The sequence below is a fragment of the Battus philenor genome, unplaced genomic scaffold (assembly GCF_028537555.1).
Source record: "Battus philenor isolate CCGP_79_NKW_IND1 unplaced genomic scaffold, ilBatPhil1.0.hap1 SCAF_23, whole genome shotgun sequence".
NCBI lineage: Eukaryota > Metazoa > Arthropoda > Insecta > Lepidoptera > Papilionidae > Battus > Battus philenor.
In genome coordinates this window covers 11,070,388-11,091,191 of record NW_027181686.1, presented here as the reverse complement: position 1 = coordinate 11,091,191, position 20,804 = coordinate 11,070,388, and the positions used below count along the sequence as shown (strand labels likewise).

General features: G+C 35.7%; 1 protein-coding gene across 1 annotated transcript; it reads right to left on the bottom strand.

Annotated features, from left to right (window-relative positions):
- Positions 1 to 457: 457 nt before the first annotated feature.
- On the bottom strand, positions 458 to 19,681 carry LOC137923940 (collagenase-like). The gene is made up of 8 exons (XM_068767194.1): positions 19,610 to 19,681; positions 17,433 to 17,478; positions 14,996 to 15,149; positions 10,177 to 10,346; positions 8,310 to 8,411; positions 6,396 to 6,535; positions 1,740 to 1,848; positions 458 to 892 (listed from the first exon to the last, which is right to left on the bottom strand). Exons 1-8 carry the CDS (start codon positions 19,658 to 19,660, stop codon positions 492 to 494), a joined length of 1,173 nt encoding a protein of 390 aa, XP_068623295.1. The 5' UTR covers positions 19,661 to 19,681; the 3' UTR covers positions 458 to 491.
- Between the last annotated feature and the right edge of the window lie 1,123 nt (positions 19,682 to 20,804).

The following is a 20,804-nucleotide window of genomic DNA, read 5'->3' as shown; positions in this document are numbered from 1 at the left end:
AAATTGAAATTTTCAATAGAAAACTGAATGGTAAAAGATTATCTATACATACAAATAAATAAAATTCGAGTGTATGTTTGTAATATTTAAATAACTGCTTTGTTACTACACGTATACATACGGTACATTGTCAAAATAACATTTTAATTTTTGTCTCTTTGTCTGTCTGTATGTTTCGGTTAATCTCTGAAACGGCTAGACAGATACTGGATTTGAACTGGCAGGTAGTTTATGTCATAAAGACAAATGAAGGCTTCTTTTATTTCAGGAAAAATCTTTTTAAATTTCACGCAGACGGAATATATTTAATATCACATTTACGCTGCTTTTAAGTTATAACATATATACAATATTTGGAAATGGAATAGAATGAAGTTCAATTAGTTTAGTAATCGTTAGAAGTAAAAGTTAATTTATTTATAATGAATCGAAACACGGCATTGCATATACATATTTATTAAGGAAACTTGGTTTTTTGCAATTGCATTTTCTTAGAATGCCCATCCTAAGAAAGAGCCCCAAAGACTCTGGGTTTTTTGTTCATTAGTTGAAGTCTCTTCGTCAGGCGGATTCTCTGTTGTGATTAATTCACCTTCTTGAGTAGTACTTTCCGAATCCTCAGAACTGGTTGTGGTTGTTTCTATTTCTGGTTCCTCAGTTGTAGTTACTTCCGGTTCTGGCTCTTCCGTTGTAGTAGTTTCTGGTTCTGGTTCCGCAGTTGTGGTAGCTTCTGGTTCTGGTTCCGCAGTTGTGGTAGCTTCTGTTTTCGGTTCCGCAGTTGTGGTTGCTTCTGTTTCCGGTTTCTGAGTGGTAGAAGGCTTGGGTACAAAATCAAAATCGTATCCGGTTACTGCTTTATACCAATCGTGATAATGACCAGGACGAATAAAACCTGCGAAAATTGAAATATAGTTAAACTAGCTTTTGTTTTGCAAATATAGACTAGATTTTCCCTTTTCTATCTTCTTATCGTTCGTTCTTCGTATCGTACTTTTTACAAACTTTATTGATGTTATGAAGTATATCAATCTAGTTTACTATAAATCTAGTTTACTACACCATGAGCTTCGCTATGTATAGTTGATATTACTAACGTGTTTTATACCGATTAGTAGGATTCAGGGGCGGCTTAACCTATAGTGCAGGGTGTGCAATGCACACGGGCGCTGCCGTCTCAGGGCACGCCACGGCGCTCCGTGAGACAGCTAAGAACATCGGCTTGGACCATGGACCTTGGACCATCATGGTATAACAATGATATGAAGCGGCCAGCCAGCGCGGTGGCGACTGTTAACAAACGCGAACACCCTATAGACTGCTTCTTTTTCGAATATTTTGTTTCAACTCAAAATAAACCTCATTTTACGTATTTAAAGTTTAGAAGCGGCCAGACAGCGCGGAGCAATGAATGTTATTCTGCCGTCATAAGGAGAAAGGCAGTATCTAATACCATACTGTAAGCTATACCTACTTATAAAACAGCTTGTTGGAATATGAAAAAACTTTCTTGTTACGACGGCAAAGTTAATACTTATAGCCGGTGGGGGGGGGGCTCAGGCCTAGATGGCGCCAAGGTTTCATTGCACACGGGCGCTACACGGGCTATTGCCGCCCCTGGTAGGATTCATAGACGCTTTTCATTTTACGTCTTAAATATAAATTACAATTGAACAAAAGTACAGCCGTTGCCTAGTCAAATTATGTCACAACAATTTAGCATATTAGAGTTAATTCCTTACCAGCTGGATAATCAGTGTGGCACCCGGTACCGGAAACAAATGAGGAAATTCCAACTTGCGTGGGAAGACCATCGTCGCCGACCACGACGAGCGGGCCGCCGCTATCACCCTGTATACGACAAATTAGTAGGTTATCCAGATAGAGTCTTTGTTTTAAATACTAAAAAGTTATTAACACGTTCACTGCGGGCTAAATTTTGAAGAACTTTCAGCTGGTGCGGCTGAGGTCGAATCAGTATCAAGCTGAACTTCCTAGTAGAGCGGTTGAGGCCTTTTCTGCCTCATGTTCATCAGTATTTTTTTACAATATTGAGTCAATGCTTCGCAGACATAAAGAAAGCTATATTTGTCTTTGTCATACCTCATACGGTTCAGTGTAAACAGCCGCCGCACTAGAGAGAAAACACGAGTTTTACGCGCCGCACCAGTGCAAAGTTTACCATGAGGCTGAATCGACCTCAAGCCGCAGTGAACGTGTTAAACTAATTGGGCAAAGAAAGGTAACTTGTAATGTTACCTCTTTAACCATGACCAGTGGCGAAAATCACATTTATAGACAGATATTTTTTTTGTATATGGGTAGCGGAAACGTGTTCGCCGCCTTAGAAGTACAATTTTTGGACAATATAATTTTTTTTATTAGCTCCTTCGCAATTGACTTTTTACATATAACAGAATATAAACATAAGTAGATTGTAGTGACGAGTTCGATTACGTCATCTTCAGCGGCGCGTCGAAAAGGGGAATACCACAGAAATATTTTTCTTTATATACATCGGACGAATGAGAGCGCTCTACAATACTTCTACACTTGTGGTTGGCTGAAAATTGTTTTCATAGTTTTAAACATCGGCATTAATATGGGCCAAGCCTAATGATTAAATATACTTCTTCTTGGGATTTCGTGTTGTGATCTCCAAGACCAAAAATCGCATAGAGACACTTTGGGTATTATCGACGAGTAGCAGCCAAAAATAAGATCCCTTTGTGGGAACCCTTGAGTATAGACACTCCAGGGAGCGTTCACAGAAGTAATCCAAGAGCTCGGCGGCCTCCTAGTCCAGTAAAATCATATTATGTAGCGACCCGAGTCGAAGCTACCTCGGGTCCGCATTCGGAGGACTCCGGCTCGACTCCGAATGCCGGTTGAGCATAAAAATAAATGATATAAACATCGCCTCTATGTTAGAAGATACCAAAAGTAGTCAATCGTTTCTCAGTTTTTGTAAAGCAATAGTTAAACATGTTACTAGTAAACAAGTAAAACTGTGTAATAGAGTAAGCATAAAACTGTTAAAAAAAATGTGAAATAATGTAAACAAAATTGTAAAACAGAGAAATAATAAGGCGATGTATGAATAAGAATTAGAACGAAAGAGAAAGATGGAATGAATTGTGGAAAGAAAGAATGGAACAATAGATTATGTGATGAATGATATGTAAGGAATGAAAATGAAAAGGACAGTGAAATAAAATTAATAAGACAAAACACGACCCTGTCATTCCCAAAGATAGGGGAACGAGAGGCCCCCAGTTGTGGGGGCCATTTAGAAAAAAGAGGCTACCTCGGAAGACCCTGAGCTTCACTACTTTAACCCTTAATTTGATTTTGTTCACTGTGAGAAACATATGAGAAAAAAAATAATTTCGTTATACTTTTACACCAAATTCGTATTTTTTGTAATATTATCATAGCGTATATAATATTTTTTAATAGTAAAAAAATAATCTACGCACCTGGCAACACTTTTACTTGTCATTGTCAAAGCAAAATGTCGGCGCCTCGCGGGTCGTCTATGTTCCGCAAGATAAATATAAAGATTTTACTTGATTTTCTATTGTTTCAAGTATTTTAATGCTTTCACTAACTTATCTAGACTATTGGTTATATTTTGGTGTGTGAATTATGTGCCTTTATGTGAATCCTCAAGTTTTATGACCCGCCAAAAGCTTATGTTTATTGTGATGAACATTGCCAAATAACCTATAAAGTACCTACAATTTGTTATGTTCATCACGGTGAACGATGCCAAATACCTAATGATAAATTAATCCAAAATAGTTATGTCTTTTTTTAACATTTTGAAGTTACGGGTTTTATTTTGCTTATTTCGGTATTTTCTGTTGCCAACAGCATACTTTGCATGGACGCACGGCAAAAATATTGGCGCTTGTGCCTATACAGCATGCTCCCTCAGATACTAGTGATCACCAAGCTACAATTGAAGAAAACCAAGACCATAATATAATGAATGCCTCTTTCCTGCCCACTGCAGATTCCCTAGAATATTTTAATTTATTTTTTTCTTCAGACATTGTGACCGATATTACCGTACAGTCAAATCTATACTCTGTTCAAAAAACTGGCAAATCTATTCAAGTGACAGAAGACGAAATGCGTGATTTTATAGCTATCCATATACTTATGGGTATTGTCTCAATGCCTAGTTACCTAGACTATTGGAGCAGTAGATTCCGGTATGCTCCGATAGCAGATCTAATGAGTTTAAAACGCTATCAACAGATTCGTAGATTTCTACACTTTGCTGATAATAGCTTAGAAGATACTGATAAATATTACAAAGTAAGACCAATAGCAGAAAAAATAAGAAAAAACTGTTTGCTGCAAGAAAATGAAAACAAATTTAGTATAGATGAGATGATGATTGCTTATAAAGGAAGAAAGGCAAGCAACAGAAAGCAGTACATGAAAGATAAACCCAACAAGTGGGGATTCAAAAATTACGTGCGAGCTGGAGTAAGTGGCATGATTTATGACTTTATCCTATATGGAGGAGAAGATACATTCCGTTTTCATAAATTCACTGAACAAAAATTTCAATTGGGTTTGGGGCACAAATTGTAATAGCTCTGTGTCAATCTATTCAAAGAAAGCCAGCCACCATATTTTGTGACAATTTTTTTTCATCGCCTGAGTTATTTTATATTTTAAAAGAAAATTATGGCGTATTTGGTTTAGGTACGATTCGTAACAATAGAACCAGGGGAGCTGGATCTATTTTGCCTAGTGAAAAGGCAATGAAAAAGAAAAAGAGAGGAGCTTATTCACAGGTCGTATGTGACAAAACCAAGCTGGCTCTCGTTCGCTGGAACGACAATAAGCCTGTCACCCTGATAAGTTCATTTGTTGGATGCACACCTGTGCATAAAATAAAGAGATATTGTAAGGTAGAAAAGCGAAAGTTAGATGTTGACTGTCCTCAAATAGTAAGGGAGTACAATAAACATATGGGGGGTGTAGACCTGGGTGATATGTTAGTATCTCTTTATAAAATACGGTTCAAGTCTAGAAGATGGTATATGGGTATATTTTGCCAGTTGTTAGATATAAGTATAAATAATTCATGGATTTTATATAAAAAAAATACTAACGACATAAAAAAAATTTCTTTGAAAATATTTCGGCAAGATCTATATCTAAATTTAACAAAAAAGAACCGGTCTGTACGTTCTCACTCTATCGTTGAAAATTCAACAATAAAGAACCCTAAGTTACCCAGGCCCATTAGCCCCATACGTTTCGACAATATTTGCCACTTTCCTAATACAAAAGAAGACATGGGGAGGTGCAAATATTGCCTAAAAAATACTACTGTGTACTGCATGAAATGTAATATAAGACTCTGTTTTGTTACCGGAAAAAAATCTCGTAATTGTTTTCTCAATTTTCATACAAAATAATACTAAGTTTTTTGTGAAATGCTAGAAGAGGCTCTATTATGTTATAAAAGATATTTTGTTATGTCTTTGTTTTGTTTTTTATATAAATAAAAATATTTTGTAAACCGCACTACCTGTTTGAATGTGTTCCCTAATTTGATTATGTTCATCACAGTAAACATTACAATAAAGTGGTATTTCTCGACAGATTTGGTAATGTTCACTCTGATGAACATTGGTTTCCTGGAAACCTGAAGGTCGCAACATTTTTTTTTTATTTTTTCTGGATTCCTTACTACCCTAAACTTATAAATATACATAAATTTTACATATATATAACACATTGAACCTCTGTCAAATTAAGGGTTAAGGGTCTTAAGTTAGACGCACTCTTTGCGAACAGCCAAGTCTAACTCGTGGAAACTGCAAATATCATTTTAACAGCAGTAAAGTCAAATAAATATATTTAAAAAACTTTTAAGTTAAACGGTTTTTAAACGTTTTTATTTGATACCTATATTGTGGTGGTTGTGGAAAAATATGTACCTAGTCCACCATATTGGAACGGCGTCATCTTGAATTTTAAATTTTGACATAATCATCGTGTTTTACTAGTGTAGCCCTTTCATTTGATACCCATATTGAGGGGGTTAAGGAAAAATTTGTAATCCGCCATTTTGTATCGACGGCCATTAGATTTATAATGTTATTAATTTTATTATATTGTATTGTCACCTAAATGAAATGTGTGTACCAAATTTCAGATCAATCTGACAACGGTAGGGTGCTTAAATTTCAATTTCTAATTTTGACCCAAATAAACAAATTCTGTACGGGTCGAACTAAATAAAACCGTTTAAAAAGTGTCTTTATATCGAAATTCAATCTTATTCTAGTTTCTACCAAACAGGGTTCTTACACATGTGACCAATGTTAAAGATCCTTTTTGGATAACAATATGAACAAATGAAATACCTGACAAATGGATTGGCTGGTGACGTTGTAACCGCTTGCACAGATTGCCGAGGAAACAATGATACCTCCGAAGAACCTGCGGCAGAATGCATTTGAAACGCCATTGAGATACACCCAGTTCAAGTTCTCTGGAGATTCACCTGATGACATAAAAGATGATTGATTACAGATATGAAAGTGTTAAACAATGAATGTATAGGTCATTTGTTTTCAATGAATGGTACAACCTATTCAAAAATCAATGGTTTCAGATATAATAAATAACTAATTCAATTAAATAAAAGCGTTTTCAAAATTCGAACTATTTTATATTAAAACTAGCTGATCCCGCAAACGTTATTATGCAAAAAAAAATAAAGTTTTTAATTAACAAATGTAAGATAAGGGTTGATCGTAGAGGGGTGAAAATTTAGTTTTGTATGTATTTTTGTATGCTGTATCATAGTAAAATAAAAACCAAAAAAATTGTCTAAAAAATTAAAAATAAAATTTAGGGGTGGACCACCCTTATCACTTAGGGGTATGGAAAATAGATAGTAGCCGATTCTCAGACATACTGAATACGCATGTAAAATTTGGTAAAAATCGGTCAAGCCGTTTCGGAGGAGTTCAAGTTCGAACACCGTGACACGAGAATTTTATATATTAGATAGATTAATTATTCTTTGTCTGTATCCGTAGATTTTGTAATACCAGAATTTAGGTCTGTTGCGTTCTAATTTTGAAAATAAATTAATATAACATATATAAAATAGGTGTCAATTTTTTAAATTTATTAATCACAGACTGCTAAAAGGCATTTTATTCTATTTAGGAATATGTTCGCGATAAACATATTTGGAAATGAACTTTAGGAAATAACTTTTTACTTTAGAAAGCAATTCTATGATTATTTGTGTTATTAAAAATACAGCTGATACTATTTGATTTGCAATAAAAATTGATAAATTAATTCTGTATACAAAATAAAATAAAAAAGCAATGTAAATAAAATGGCGTTAAAGTTTTTTTTTATTTATAATTTTATTCTAACATTGTCTACATTTGTGTTAATACTGCTGGATATTTACTCTGATATGCGATTAGGTACTTTTCTCTCATCTTTTTTTATTCAATTTATTTTGATTTTATGTGGCCTGATCTTTCTGCAATATTGTATATTGATTTTTAATATTGTTTCACCTTTAAAGAAAACGTAACAGAACCATTGTTTATACTGTAACTTTTAATCTAATTTTGATTTATGTGTACTGCGGGTGTACATAAATAAATAAATCTTATAAACCTGATCTTATCATTATGTAAACTCTCAATATTGTCTATTTTTTTTTCTTTTCAGTATTGTCTTTCACTCTTCAAAACAATCTGTGTTTTGTTAAGAAATATATTATTCCTAATATTATTTCTAACGTAAAAAAATATATTATGGTATAGCTACACTATCGTAACTGATAAACTTACTTTTTTAATTATTTTTTTTATTTCTGGAATTTACTAATTTTCTGTATTAGTATATTTTATATACTATATAATAAATATATTTATATATATTTTTATATTTTTTTTTTTACTGTAATAGCAGTAGTTTATCAGATATAGCCTAAATGAAATCAAAATAATCAGACGACATCACTGCCAAGGATTGCTGTCATTTAAATATTCATTTATTGAATAATAAATCTTTCTCCGCCAATTTATATGGGTTTTGAATTTTGGTAATAGTAATCAATAATGTTTTGCAGCATTCTATTAAAAATTCTGATCTGAGGTGATAGACTTTGACTAATGTAGTTTTATTGTAATTACTATATTATATGTAAACGCCTGGTTAATAGATTTCGAATGGGACGGGTTGGAAGCATGAATCCTGCTTCTTTCAAGGTCAACGTCCGCTATCAATCCCAATGAACTAACCTCCAGTCCAAGTGCGACCCCAACCGCTGGCCTGGAGTCGGATTCCGTCGTAGTCTTTATTCATATCCTCAGAAGACTGTAGTCTGATTGGCTGGACCAAAGCTAAAAACATATATTAGAGTAAAACCTGAATTATGTGTTAGGAGTAACCGTTACTTGAATTTCTTTCTCAAGAGACGATAAATTTGGTAAGTAAACACGTTTATTTATCCAAAATTTCTCGCTTAACATTATTTTATATAATATGCCGTATTTTCAATATGTCACAGCCTTCTGTTCTTTGGGTGGCTTAACCAGAAGACTTATCAGGAAGAACTTAGTTCAACTACCACGTGGATTTGGGAGCACGATGTCTTTTACAATTCCTGAACGTTCATGACCATGATCGAAGTAATATAACTAGTTCATCATGGTTTTTTCAGATGTATGGCGTAACAGGCCTACCCCATCTTTAAATCGTCTCCAGTTAATCCAAGGATGTGGATTTTCATTCCCATTTCATGTGATTTGTTACATAAAATTTAGATTAATCAATATCATTGTGCGTGAATTTCTGCGCTTCACGATGCCAACTTTTAAGACATATTGCGCAACAAACTTTTCACTTTGATACGTGGAAAACTATGCAAGGACGAGGATAACAGAGATTGCTGAACATGAGATCACTTTTGATATATTTATTATCATCATCGTATCACCCTAAACTTCCAATACTGGACATTTTTTTTAATAAATGGCCCCGTCGTGGGCATCTCGTTCCCTAAACTTATTTTTGTTACAGATATTTTTTTACAATGATTTTTTTATTTCTTTTATTTTCACCATCTCTTTTTTCACCCTTTTATCGTTCATATTTTCTATCATTCTTACATCACTTATTTACATTATGTTCACGCGTTGCCTCCTATCCTACGTCACATTTCTTAAAATTTTAAAATTGACTACTTTTATTTTTATTTCCTTCAATTTTTCTATTTTGTGTCATTTTATTCAATACTATTATAAGTTTCTCATTTTATACGAGTACATAACGATTTCTTCTTAATATTTTAAGCAATTCAATACATCACATTTTTACGCTTTATTACACGACTTACCTTATTACTTTGTAACAAAACCGAATGAAAGTGTAGTCTTTCTCTTCTTCGAAAAGGGAAGCGTTGCTGCCGCAAGTAATGATCTTACACATTTCCATTTCACAAACCATTTTAAACCCTCCATACACAGGATAGCAAGTGGTACTACAGAACATTGGCTACCACATACAGCGCCGAAGACTTTAAGGTCATCAGTTCTTATGTTTAGGCGACCTACGTTTTCCTGATCGGTCTGTGCCTGGCCCCCCTATTCCCTAGCTCCCCCTTTTTCCTAGCTCCCCCCCAATTCCCTAGATCTCCCCCCTATTCCCCGAGTTCCTTCCCCCTTATTCTCTAGCCCCCCGTATTCCCTAGCCATCCCCCTATTCCCTCGTTCCCGCTATTTAGAGCCTCTAGCTCTTCCCTGTCGTATTTATGGGACATAGCATTACAATCTTATTTATAATATCCTTAATTAATACACTTATTAAGTTTTATATTTAAACTCAAATAATCAATTTTTGCTTATTTCCATAACTCTGTTTTATTTATTTTACATTATTGTTTTACTTTTGCACATATGGCTCTATGGCTTCCACTTAAACTTTAAGTCCCCAACGACTTTTGACACTGGATTATTTTTGTTACTTGAAAAGCATAGCCTGCTTTAAAGTTGACCACAATTATCGATCTTTTACGACAAAGAATTTATTATAATTTTAATATATTTAAATGCTATTTAATAGTTATATAAAATAAATGAAACATAGGCAATATAAAATCTACCTCACCTGAGAACTTTATCACCCTGTTAAACTTGATTAGTCCGATGTCGTTCGGCTGAACCAACCACTGCATCTCCTCGTTGTAACTCGGGTAGGTGTAATACTCTGTGGTCTCAAAAATATCCACAGGTCTCGTCAGATTGACGGTGCCGGTTCTAATCACGAACGACAATCGGCTGAAAGATTAACAATGTGTAAAATGTAAAAATATTTCAGGATTGGCACGTATATATGTGCCGAAGGTGCTGGTGTAAATACTCGGCTAATACTAAGTGCAGCCACATTGAACCTAGATATTTTACCGCCCCGACCGATGCCACATTTCAAGAAGAGAGAATAATCGTGATGATAGACGGTGGACTTCTTCTTCTTCTTCTTCTTGAAGTGCCTCTCCAACTAGTGGAGGTTGGCTATCAGCTTCCTGCTCTCTTCCTTATTTTTGGTTCTGCGTAATAGCTCAGCAGCGCTGGCGATTCCGGTCCACTCTCTAATGTTACGAAGCCACGACTTCTTTCTCCTACCAACCTTCCTTTTACCAGCGACCTTTCCCATTATGATAAGTTGAAGGAGATTGTATCGTTGGTGTCGAAGAACGTGTCCCAAGTGGACTTCTAATAACATCTAAAGTGCGACTCACACGCGACGCGTTTGTGACAACCGTGAGTGATATTATTCCCTTACGTATATAAATAATTCCGTAACTCCGATCCGTTTCCGGACACAGCTTCTCACCCCCTAATCCCGAACAGCGTGGCCAATCACATATTTGTAATATAATTACTAAGTCATAATTTACAATCTATGTCCTATACTTTTTCCTACTGTTATTGTGTTTTATTATTAATAATTACTTCGCCCCGTAGTGGCAACATTACGTCATCGTCAATGGCGCATCTAAAAGGGGAATCCCAAAGAAATATAATCTTTATTTCCATAGATATTATGGCAGCAACATTAATCATCGTCAGCCGCGCATCGAAAAGGGGAATCACACAGAAATATAATTCTTAATTTACATCCATATAAATAAGGATGAAGGTCGAATGAATCAACATACTTCTACTTTGGGCTTCATGTTGTTAATACCTCAAGACCTACCGGACCCAGAAAGAATCCCACTCTCTATAACCTATCGGTAGTAATCCAGAAAGATCTAGCACTTTCCTCTATGTTCACCAAAAGAAACGATGTTTCTTTATTCTGGCAGCAGTAGCTTCTAGTATAGCTATACTGCTATTCTCGTCATTTTTAAGTATCAAGAATATAACTGATCTGTTTAAAATAACTAATTGTCAATTTTGTCCCTTCAGTAGCCAAACGACAGATATCGTGTTAATCATAACAGAATATTTATTTTCAGGTTTTCCTATTCCTTTACAACTTGAAATTTGTTTGTACAACGGATGCAAATTATTGAGTGATCCTTTGAAATAATCATTTGCAAATAAGGGAAAATAATTATCTTGATTTCGCTATCAAATTACCGTCGTGTTTCTTTAATCAGAGTAGGACACGTGAACGATAACCATTATTTATATATATATATATATATATATATATATATATATGTTTGTTTGTGTGTCCTTTATAGAATCGTAAACTAAACACTTGATTATGTGGAGTTTATTCGCCAAAGTTGTTGTGCATGAGCCCACTAAAGTTTCTAAGTTGGTATGATCAATTTTCGACATATTGCCGTGACACTCTTGGCTTGATTTCGGTTGAAGTTGATGCTTTTACAGCTTCATCGGAACTGAGTTCAGGGAGCGGGAATATCCGTGAATATAAAAATGAAACAAAAGCTGGACAGACTCATTCCAGCTGCACGAAGTCGTTCGCATATAGTAAACCGCTCTACCTGAGTAGAGCTGTGTAGTGGTAATGTTGCGTATGCGGCTTGGAATGGCAGCGTGGATCACAGGAGAGCCAAGGATGAATCCGGATACAAGACCGGTTTGCCCACGCTGTTCGCAGATAGGGAACGGGTAGAACGGGTGTTGTGGTGTGGTGAATAGTGTTTTATTCTATTATGAATGACACGATGTCTTGTGCTGAGTGACGCAAGTGAAGTGGTCGCTGGTGCTGTGTAGTTAAAGCTTGCAATGATGTGAGTGTCTGCAGCAGGTGAGAATCCTTCGTTGGGAATCCTGAGATGGGTGTGAGGAGTATGTCTTTGGGATGTCTCTTAGTCTTTGCTATGAGAGGGTTTGGGTGAGAAAGAAGTCTGTCTGAAGTGAATAGAAGTAAGTCTCTGAGCAAGTCTTAAGGAGTTCTTGGACTGTTGGGAGTTTGAGGTCTTTATGGAGATCTACATTATGCTGATTTTACTCCGCCCTGGTTTCGGCGCATTTGTAATGATTTGATACTGTTCACGCTGATTTGAATTGAACGTATGATGACGTTTCGAGTTATGTGTGATATAAGAATTTATGTAAATTTTGAAATTCATGTCCGGATCACACTATTAAAATAAAAACTATAAAAAAAATTTTTGTTCATTTCCAGGCGGACGAAGTCGCGGGGCACGGTTATGTTTTAATAAATTATCAACACCTTATATAATAATATCGGCGGAAGTGCGTAACGGCCTTTATCGAAACCTTATCGAATGGAATTAATTAACTTTTCAACACGAAACGTTTATCTTTAATTAATTGACGGGTAAATGTTACGTCGGCACGTATAAAGCTATCGAAATATGTAAATAGCAAAGTATAGATACGTTCATAAGCACAATCACGACGTCTGTTTACTGTTAACAAGTAGTGCATGTATCCTTATCCATATAAATCTCAAAAGGCTAGTGAGATATAAACAATTTTAAGTATACTTAGATATATAAGTACTATATCTTCTATTTCTACATTCACATAGAGTTCGAAAGATATAGACATTTACATTGGAAAGTAAAAGGTTGTCAAATATCTCCCTTCCGCCTTTTTGTCTTTTGAATTTCGCGGCTATGTACAAAGCGCTACAGAGCTCGTATCTGACAATACTATACATAATTTGAAAGGTCTTGACATAACCTACAAAACGACGCTATGCATGATTAGTTTGGATATTGCGTTCAACAGTTATAGACGTGTAAACATGGAGTTCACTAACGCCGAAATTCGCGCTATTTTAAAGTTTTCCTTCGTTAAAGGCAAATCCGCTAGAGAAACGTTCCGTGAGATTAATGGTGTTTTGGAGGATGGTACTCTATCACTTCGAACCGCGGAGGAATGGTTTCGACGATTCAGAGCCGGCGAAAACGACACCATGGATAAGCCAGCCGGCGGAAGACCTGTGACGACAAATACCGATCAAATCATGGACTACATCGAGTTAGACCGGCATGTGGCATCTCGTGACATCGCCCAGGAGATGGAAGTTAGTCACCAAACCATTTTAAACCATCTGCAGAAAGAAGGCTGGATACAAAAAAAGCTTGATGTTTGAGTGCCGCATGATTTGACGCAAAAAAACCTTCAGGACCGAATCAACGCCTGCGATATGCTGCTGAAACGGAACGAACTCGACCCATTCTTGAAGCGGATGGTGACTGGCGACGAAAAATGGATCACATACGACAATATCAAGCGAAAACGGTCGTGGTCGAAGGCCGGTGAATCGTCCCAAACAGTGGCCAAGCCGGGATTGACGGCCAGGAAGGTTTTGCTGTGTGTTTGGTGGGATTGGAAGGGAATCATCCACTATGAGCTGCTCCCATATGGCCAGACGCTTAATTCTACTATCTACTGCGAACAACTGGACCGCTTGAAGCAGGCGATCGACCAGAAGCGTCCAGAATTGGCCAACAGGAAGGGTGTAGTGTTCCACCAGGACAACGCCAGACCACACACTTCGTTGATGACTCGTCAGAAGCTACGGGAGCTCGGATGGGAGGTTTTATCACATCCACCATATAGCCCGGACATAGCGCCAAGTGATTACCACCTGTTCCTGTCCATGGCGAACGCCCTTGGTGGTGTAAAGTTGAACTCAAAAGAGGTTTGTGAAAAGTGGCTGTCCGAGTTCTTCGCAAATAAGGAGGGGAGCTTCTACGAGGGAGGTATTATGAAGTTGCCGTCTAGATGGAAACAGATTATCGAACAAAACGGCGCATATTTGAACTAAATCCGATCACTGTAACACTTTTTATAAAGCATTGAATAAAGAGCAAAAAAGCGGAAGGGAGATATTTGACAAACTGTTATAAATATATTTATTTATTAGAATTTAAATCAAAATAAATATATTAGAATGATCGTATCATTTAGCCAATATCTTCTGTGATACAATACTGTTCATACTTATATGAAGCTAAAGAGACATTTATAGGCACATTTAAAACGCATATTCGAACAAACAATAATGTCCTCGTTAATACTAATATAGAGTTAAAAATATATAGACATGTACATTATAAAGTATAGGTAGATTTATTAGTACGATCATATAGCCAATATCTCCTGTGATACAATAGTGTCCATACTTTTTTGAAGTTAAAGAGACATTCATAGGCACATTCATAGCGCCAACATTTTCTAACAAACAGTAGTGTCCTTGTTCATACTGATATAGAGTTAAAAATGTATAGACGTTAACATTATAAAGTATAGGTAGATTTATGAGTACGATCATATAGCCAACATCTTATGTGATATAATAGTGTCCATACTTCTTTGAAGTTAAAGAGACATTCATAGGCACATTCATAGCGCCAACATTTTCTAACAAACAGTAGTGTTCTTGTTCATATTGATATAGAGTTAAAAATTTATAGACGTGTACATTATAAAGTATAGCTAGATTTATTTTGTCAGACTAAAATACTCACGTGGCCAAACAATGAGCGGCTGTTAGACCCCACTCAGGATGTATGATGGTGCCACCACAAGAGCTGACGCCGCCATTTTCGTTCACCATCCTCAGCGAGAGCTGATAAGGAATTTGGCCTTCTTTGGCCTCCCATCCTGACACTATCCTATTATCTGTGAAATAGTTATTTTAACTTACTATCTTTTACCAGGCATTTGGTTTGGAAATTTAGAAGAATGTTTCGAAGGAATTTAATCTTCTTCTCTCTATCTATCAACTTAACGGCAAACGGTGCTCATGAGAAGATTCTCAGAGGTTCCAAAATCAAGCAGAGCCTACGTCTTGCCTGTCTTTGTCGAGTTTAGGCCCATAGACTCTCAGGATATCGGAGGGATATACCTTAATCGCCACGTTTGGCAGGAAGATTTGCGATCTGTTTGGTATTGTGGTACGCAGAGGACACTGCTGCCCATATTCTGGAAACTTGTTCCTGCGCAGTGACCCTGACCTACCTATGCTAGATAATTAGCAAGTTTCAGTTCTCTACCAATAGGTTACCATTGCGTGTGCCTTTCATAAAAACGCTCCCTCTCTTTCTCTCTCTCTCTTTTTTAATTACTCTATTTTCTTCTTAATCGTTTCATTTTGATTGAGAATTAAGGCTTTCTTTTTTGTAAAGTTTAATGGAGCCGTGCACAGTGGTAGGTGACGTACCTGTAGCCCTTTCATCTTTTACATTGTCGGCTACTATAGGATTCTAATTACTCTTTATACATACTGAAGTATGTACTGCGTGATAGTAAGAACGCTCTACAAAATTGACAGACCATATATATCTAAAGTCATACTCTCTTGCACGAAGTACCAATTCAAATATTCCTTTCACATTTTTCATTTTACATTATAAGCAATATAATATCTTAGATCTTTTAATGTGTATCTATAAACTTTCAAACTTACTATCTTACTTTTCTTAAACTTTCATACCTTTTATTCCGTTTTTTTATATAAAAAATAATAATATAAATTGTATATTAAAATAACAACTTGCCATCCGATATTAGTTGAACACTCAGAAAACTTTTAGGAGTTAGATATAATGAACACACTTTACCAAAGCCTATGCTTAAAAAGTTTACTATTCACAGTTATAATACATCGTCCAATATCCCTTTGCCTAAATACCGTCTTTCCGTCTACAAACAAAGTCACGTCTAACACTTCTGGTCTTATTGGAAAAATGGTAGGACACACAGCGTCTTTTCTTCCTAGAATTGAACTCATGCCGTTCAATCCATTAAAACATAGCTCTGGTTCAATATCCCTCTGACAAAAGACGGTTGTCTACAACCACTCAACGAGCAATGGGGAGGAGGATAGGAGTCTCGTTATTTCTCCAAGTGATCGAATCAGAAATGAGAAGATCATTAAATAAACCTAAGTAACCTATATAGCCCAGAGGACTAGCAAGTTGAGGAGGCAGTGGTCAAGCTGTATAGTGCGCAGATGAGATGGCAGTTGTCTTAAGAATGCAGCAGATGTCCGCCCATAAGGTGGAAAGATGACCTTCTTGAAATCGTTGGAAAAGGCTGAATGTTGCCCGCTTCTAACGGGTCCTAAAGGAAATCCATCGAAGAGGCCCATGTCTAACTGAGAACGTCTGGGTGAAATAATGGTGATATCATTAAGTTGTCCCCACCGTTGGGGCTAGAGTGGCACTCTGTGTTTGTCACTAATCGGTGTAACAAAACTCCTGAAGATGCCCCGTGGAGGGATGAAACACCTGTTGAATAATTTGGCGGTGGCGGTTGTGTTTCGCATTGTTTGCCGCATACGCATTTATCAGCGGGCTGGCGGGCGGTGCACTTTATTGCACGACTACCACTGCATGTGCGGAAGTGTCTAAATATTGGTCTTTTTCTTACTTAGGATGGACTTCCGCGAGGTAACGCCTGATTCCATTAAATATTTAAGAACGTAATATATCATGAAGGGTACCACGTTTAATTGGGTAACATAATTGTTTGGTATATTACCAGAAGGACGACTGATAATATAGAGAAACTAATGATTACCCGCAGACGGCAAAGACAACACATAGACACAGTATAAAACGGTGATCAGATACGTTCCGCATCACACTTGTCACCACTGTATAAGACGTCGTAAATGTGACCAACAGTCTGAAGTCCACGACTTTACATATGCATTATGTTTAATATTATAATATTAAATACTTATCATAATCATCATTATTCTAAAATTATATGTATTAATTGAGATCCAGTAAATTTTAAATACCGTGATTACAAGCGGAACTGTAAATGCAATTCAGAAAGTACAAATTCAAAATTCTTCTTCAACTTTTTTTTGTTAACATTTGAATTCAGAACAAGACAATCCCGTTTAACTTGATTTGTAATAAATATGTAAAACAGAATTGAATTTTTATATACCTCTTCTAATATTCTCTAGGAAAGTCACCCTTGGATCGGCGAGTACCTGAAAAATAACGTATGTTATCATTTTTGTTTATTTATTTACCCTTTTTTGTACACCATAGACAATAAATTGAGGAAAAAAAAATATTTGGTACAAGGGGCGGTCATTTAATACGAAAATAATATCATGTATAAATATTAATAGTATGTGTTATAAGTAACTGTACATTTTTATGCTATTTATAAAAAAAATAAATGTCAAAAATTAAATAAACCTTTTTAAGGCGATGACATGGGCTAAAAATTTACGTAAAGAAATCACGTATTACTTTATAAAGGATTATAAAATAGGATATTCTGTGCTAGACTACACACGTTAAGATCGAATTCCGCAGTATCGAGGCGGACGCGGTCTTGGTCCAACTCTTCACTGGTCACGGGGGGTTCTCCGACTACCTTCACGGGTTTAAGCGAAAGGAGAACCCCTCGTGCTTCTGTGAATCAGGCGTGAATCAGACCGTGATGCACCTGGTAGCCGAATGCCGGTTAAGCAAGAAGATTGAGGCGATCATCGCATCATCATATTAAAGGAAGAGGAAAGAAAATCATTCCTCAACTATTGTAAGAAGGTAGCCAAAACAACAACAGATAGAAATAAAAGTAAAAAAGTAGATATTAAATAGTAAGTAAGCACTTAAGTAAAGAAAGAAATTAAATTAAATTGTAAATAAAAACATTCCAACAAGTAGAATAAGAGATAAAAACTGTGATAAATATATGTAATACAATGTAAAGCTGTATTAAACTGAGATTTAGAGAAAATTGTAAATAAAGATACCTAGAATGTAGTGGTTGAGGATAGATGTAGGGCGAATAGAACGGAAGAGAAAGACTGATAAAATTGTGAAATGGAAGAAGTAGATAATAAAAAAGAGCGAGAAAAAAATCAATAAAGAGTATTAACGACCCTGTTCTTCCCAAAGATAAAGATACGAGAGACCCCTAATAGCAGGGGCCACTTAAAGAAAAAAAAGACCGAATTCCGGCAGATCAGAGTACCCCAAAATAGAAAAGTTGTACGCGATTGTTTTTTTGATTGACAGCTAAAGCGAAGAGACATGTCTTTTTATGATTAACTGATGGGCATGATTCGTCCCCCGAAGCGATTTTAAACGTTTGACAACTTCCTGATTCTGTGAAATATAGTGTAAATTCTATGCCTTAGTCCAGTGATAGGCCTAGAATTTAGTTACTTTAAAAATATCTATGCTAAGTGCCTTCAGTGGAAACTTCCTATGGGCAAAAAATTTGTGTGTTTTAAAAAATATAGCTCTTTTTAAACCTAAATACTTCTTAGTTAAGCATCAGGAATAGGTGCTTGGACGAGGTACTGGGCAGCAATAAATGCGCTTATATAATACCATTTTCTTTTTTCAAAATTTAATTTCAAAATTCTTTTTTCAATCTACGATCGATTTACGATTTATAATCGAGTTATCTCTTATTGATGTCAAACAGAATCTACCAAGAATGATGAATGTCTTCGGTCTGAAAAGGATAGGCTAAAGTAAATCAGCAAAATTCATATTTTAAGAATAAATTACATATATATTATGAAAACGTATATAGCCTGGGGACAAACACATCATTCCCAAGATGTATTATCTTTTATGAAGTTGTTTAAATGTAGTAACCCTTTGCACACAAATTCATTAACATTTTTTTTAAATTTAGAAATGGAAGCTTTTTGAATATTATCCGGGAATCTATTTTTAAATCGTTTACATTGCCCATGTAGATATTTTGTTTTTTTTTAAAAAAGAAAAGTTCTATGAAGACGAGTCTTACATATACTTTGTTTTTTTTTTCTTTCTGGTATATTGTGTCTAAAACTTTTTGGGAAATCGATAACGTTTTTGTAGACATACAATACGTTATAATTTTTCTTTATAAAAAAAGGGAGATTAAATCGATTCAATTTTTTTCGATCTCATAATAAATACATGACTTGTCATATTTGAGACTAATATGAAGCTGAAAAAGTTATCTTTAAGGTATTTCTATGTGAAAATAGACGAATTTGTTTTAAAAAAATTAAACTCTCTCTTTTCAATAAACATAACTTTTTCCTTTTTTTGTTTTTTCATAAACTAATTTATACTAAAGAGTAATTAATAAAAAAAAAACATTACCAAACCCAGAAGGGAGGCCACCAAAAACACTGAAAGACTCCACGCCGCCATTCTGGTCAAGATGTGATTGACTGTTTTTATCTAAGCTCCATTTACACTTATGAATAATTGATAAAGGCATATTATCTGATAATAAATATTTTAATCCTTACATAAATTTTTAATTTAGGTATTGATAATACTTTAAATTATCTGTACTAATACCTATAAGTGAATAACTAAGTTTAATCGTGACATCAATTGTCACGATTAAACTTGATCGAATTGAACAAACAGACAGATAAATCAATATTTAAAATTTTTACACGTATTTATCAGTTATTATACATTTATCTATGAACCTTTATTGCAAAAACACAAATCCCAGGTACTTAGTTTTCTGGATTTACTCAAAGAAGGAAGGTGTAAATTGAGAAAGTAAAATTGTTCTAATGTTCTTTATTACGTCGCTGTTTAATTTTTTATGTGGGGTAAATGATTTAGCAATAAAATCCTTTTGATGTTCTTACTTTATCGTTCTACGGCTAGCACACTAGCGTCAGCCGTTTTCGCAACCTGGTTTCGGAAAGTCTTTTTTTCCCTTTTCTTCCCCCGAACAACTTAAAACGCAACTAACTTGATATAGATCTTTAATGGAATCAGGCGTTACCTCGCGAAAGTCCATCCTAAGTAAGAAAAGGACCAATATTTAGCCACTTCCACACATGCAGTGGTAGTCGTGCAATAAAATGCATCGCTCGCCAGCCCGCTGATAAATGCGTAGGTATGCGGCAAACAAACTCTGTGTTTGGCATTAATCGGTGTAACATTACTCCTGAAGATGCCCCGTGGAGAGGTGAAACACGTGTTGAGTAATTTGGCGGTAGCGGTTGTGTGATTCGCATTGTTTGTCGCATACGCATTTATCAGCGGGCTGGCGGGCGGTGCATTTTATTGCACGACTACCACTGCATGTGCGGAAGTGGCTAAATATTGGTCCTTTTTTTACTTGATATAGATCCCAAGAGACCCTTGGGTCATGGCCTAAGAGAAGTATGAGACCGAATACTCATCGGTATAGCTGCTAATACCAAGCTAACGCTCTCTGAAAGATATTTTGGACAAGCTACATCAAAAGCCGAGTATAATAGACAAATCTTTCTCTGCTTCCAGAGACGGATTTGTTCTTACTTTCTACCCTTGGTCATAATTTGAC

Bases quoted from the DNA above. Each gene is read 5' to 3' on its own strand.
- LOC137923940 (XM_068767194.1), bottom strand. From the start codon at position 19,660: ATGGCGGCGTGGAGTCTTTCAGTGTTTTTGGTGGCCTCCCTTCTGGGT. The intron at 15,150-17,432 runs GTATATAAAAAT...ACTATTTCACAG, and splicing joins CCTAGAGAATATTAGAAGAG to ATAATAGGATAGTGTCAGGA. The intron at 6,536-8,309 runs GTTAGTTCATTG...TTATGTCATCAG, and splicing joins GGGTCGCACTTGGACTGGAG to GTGAATCTCCAGAGAACTTG.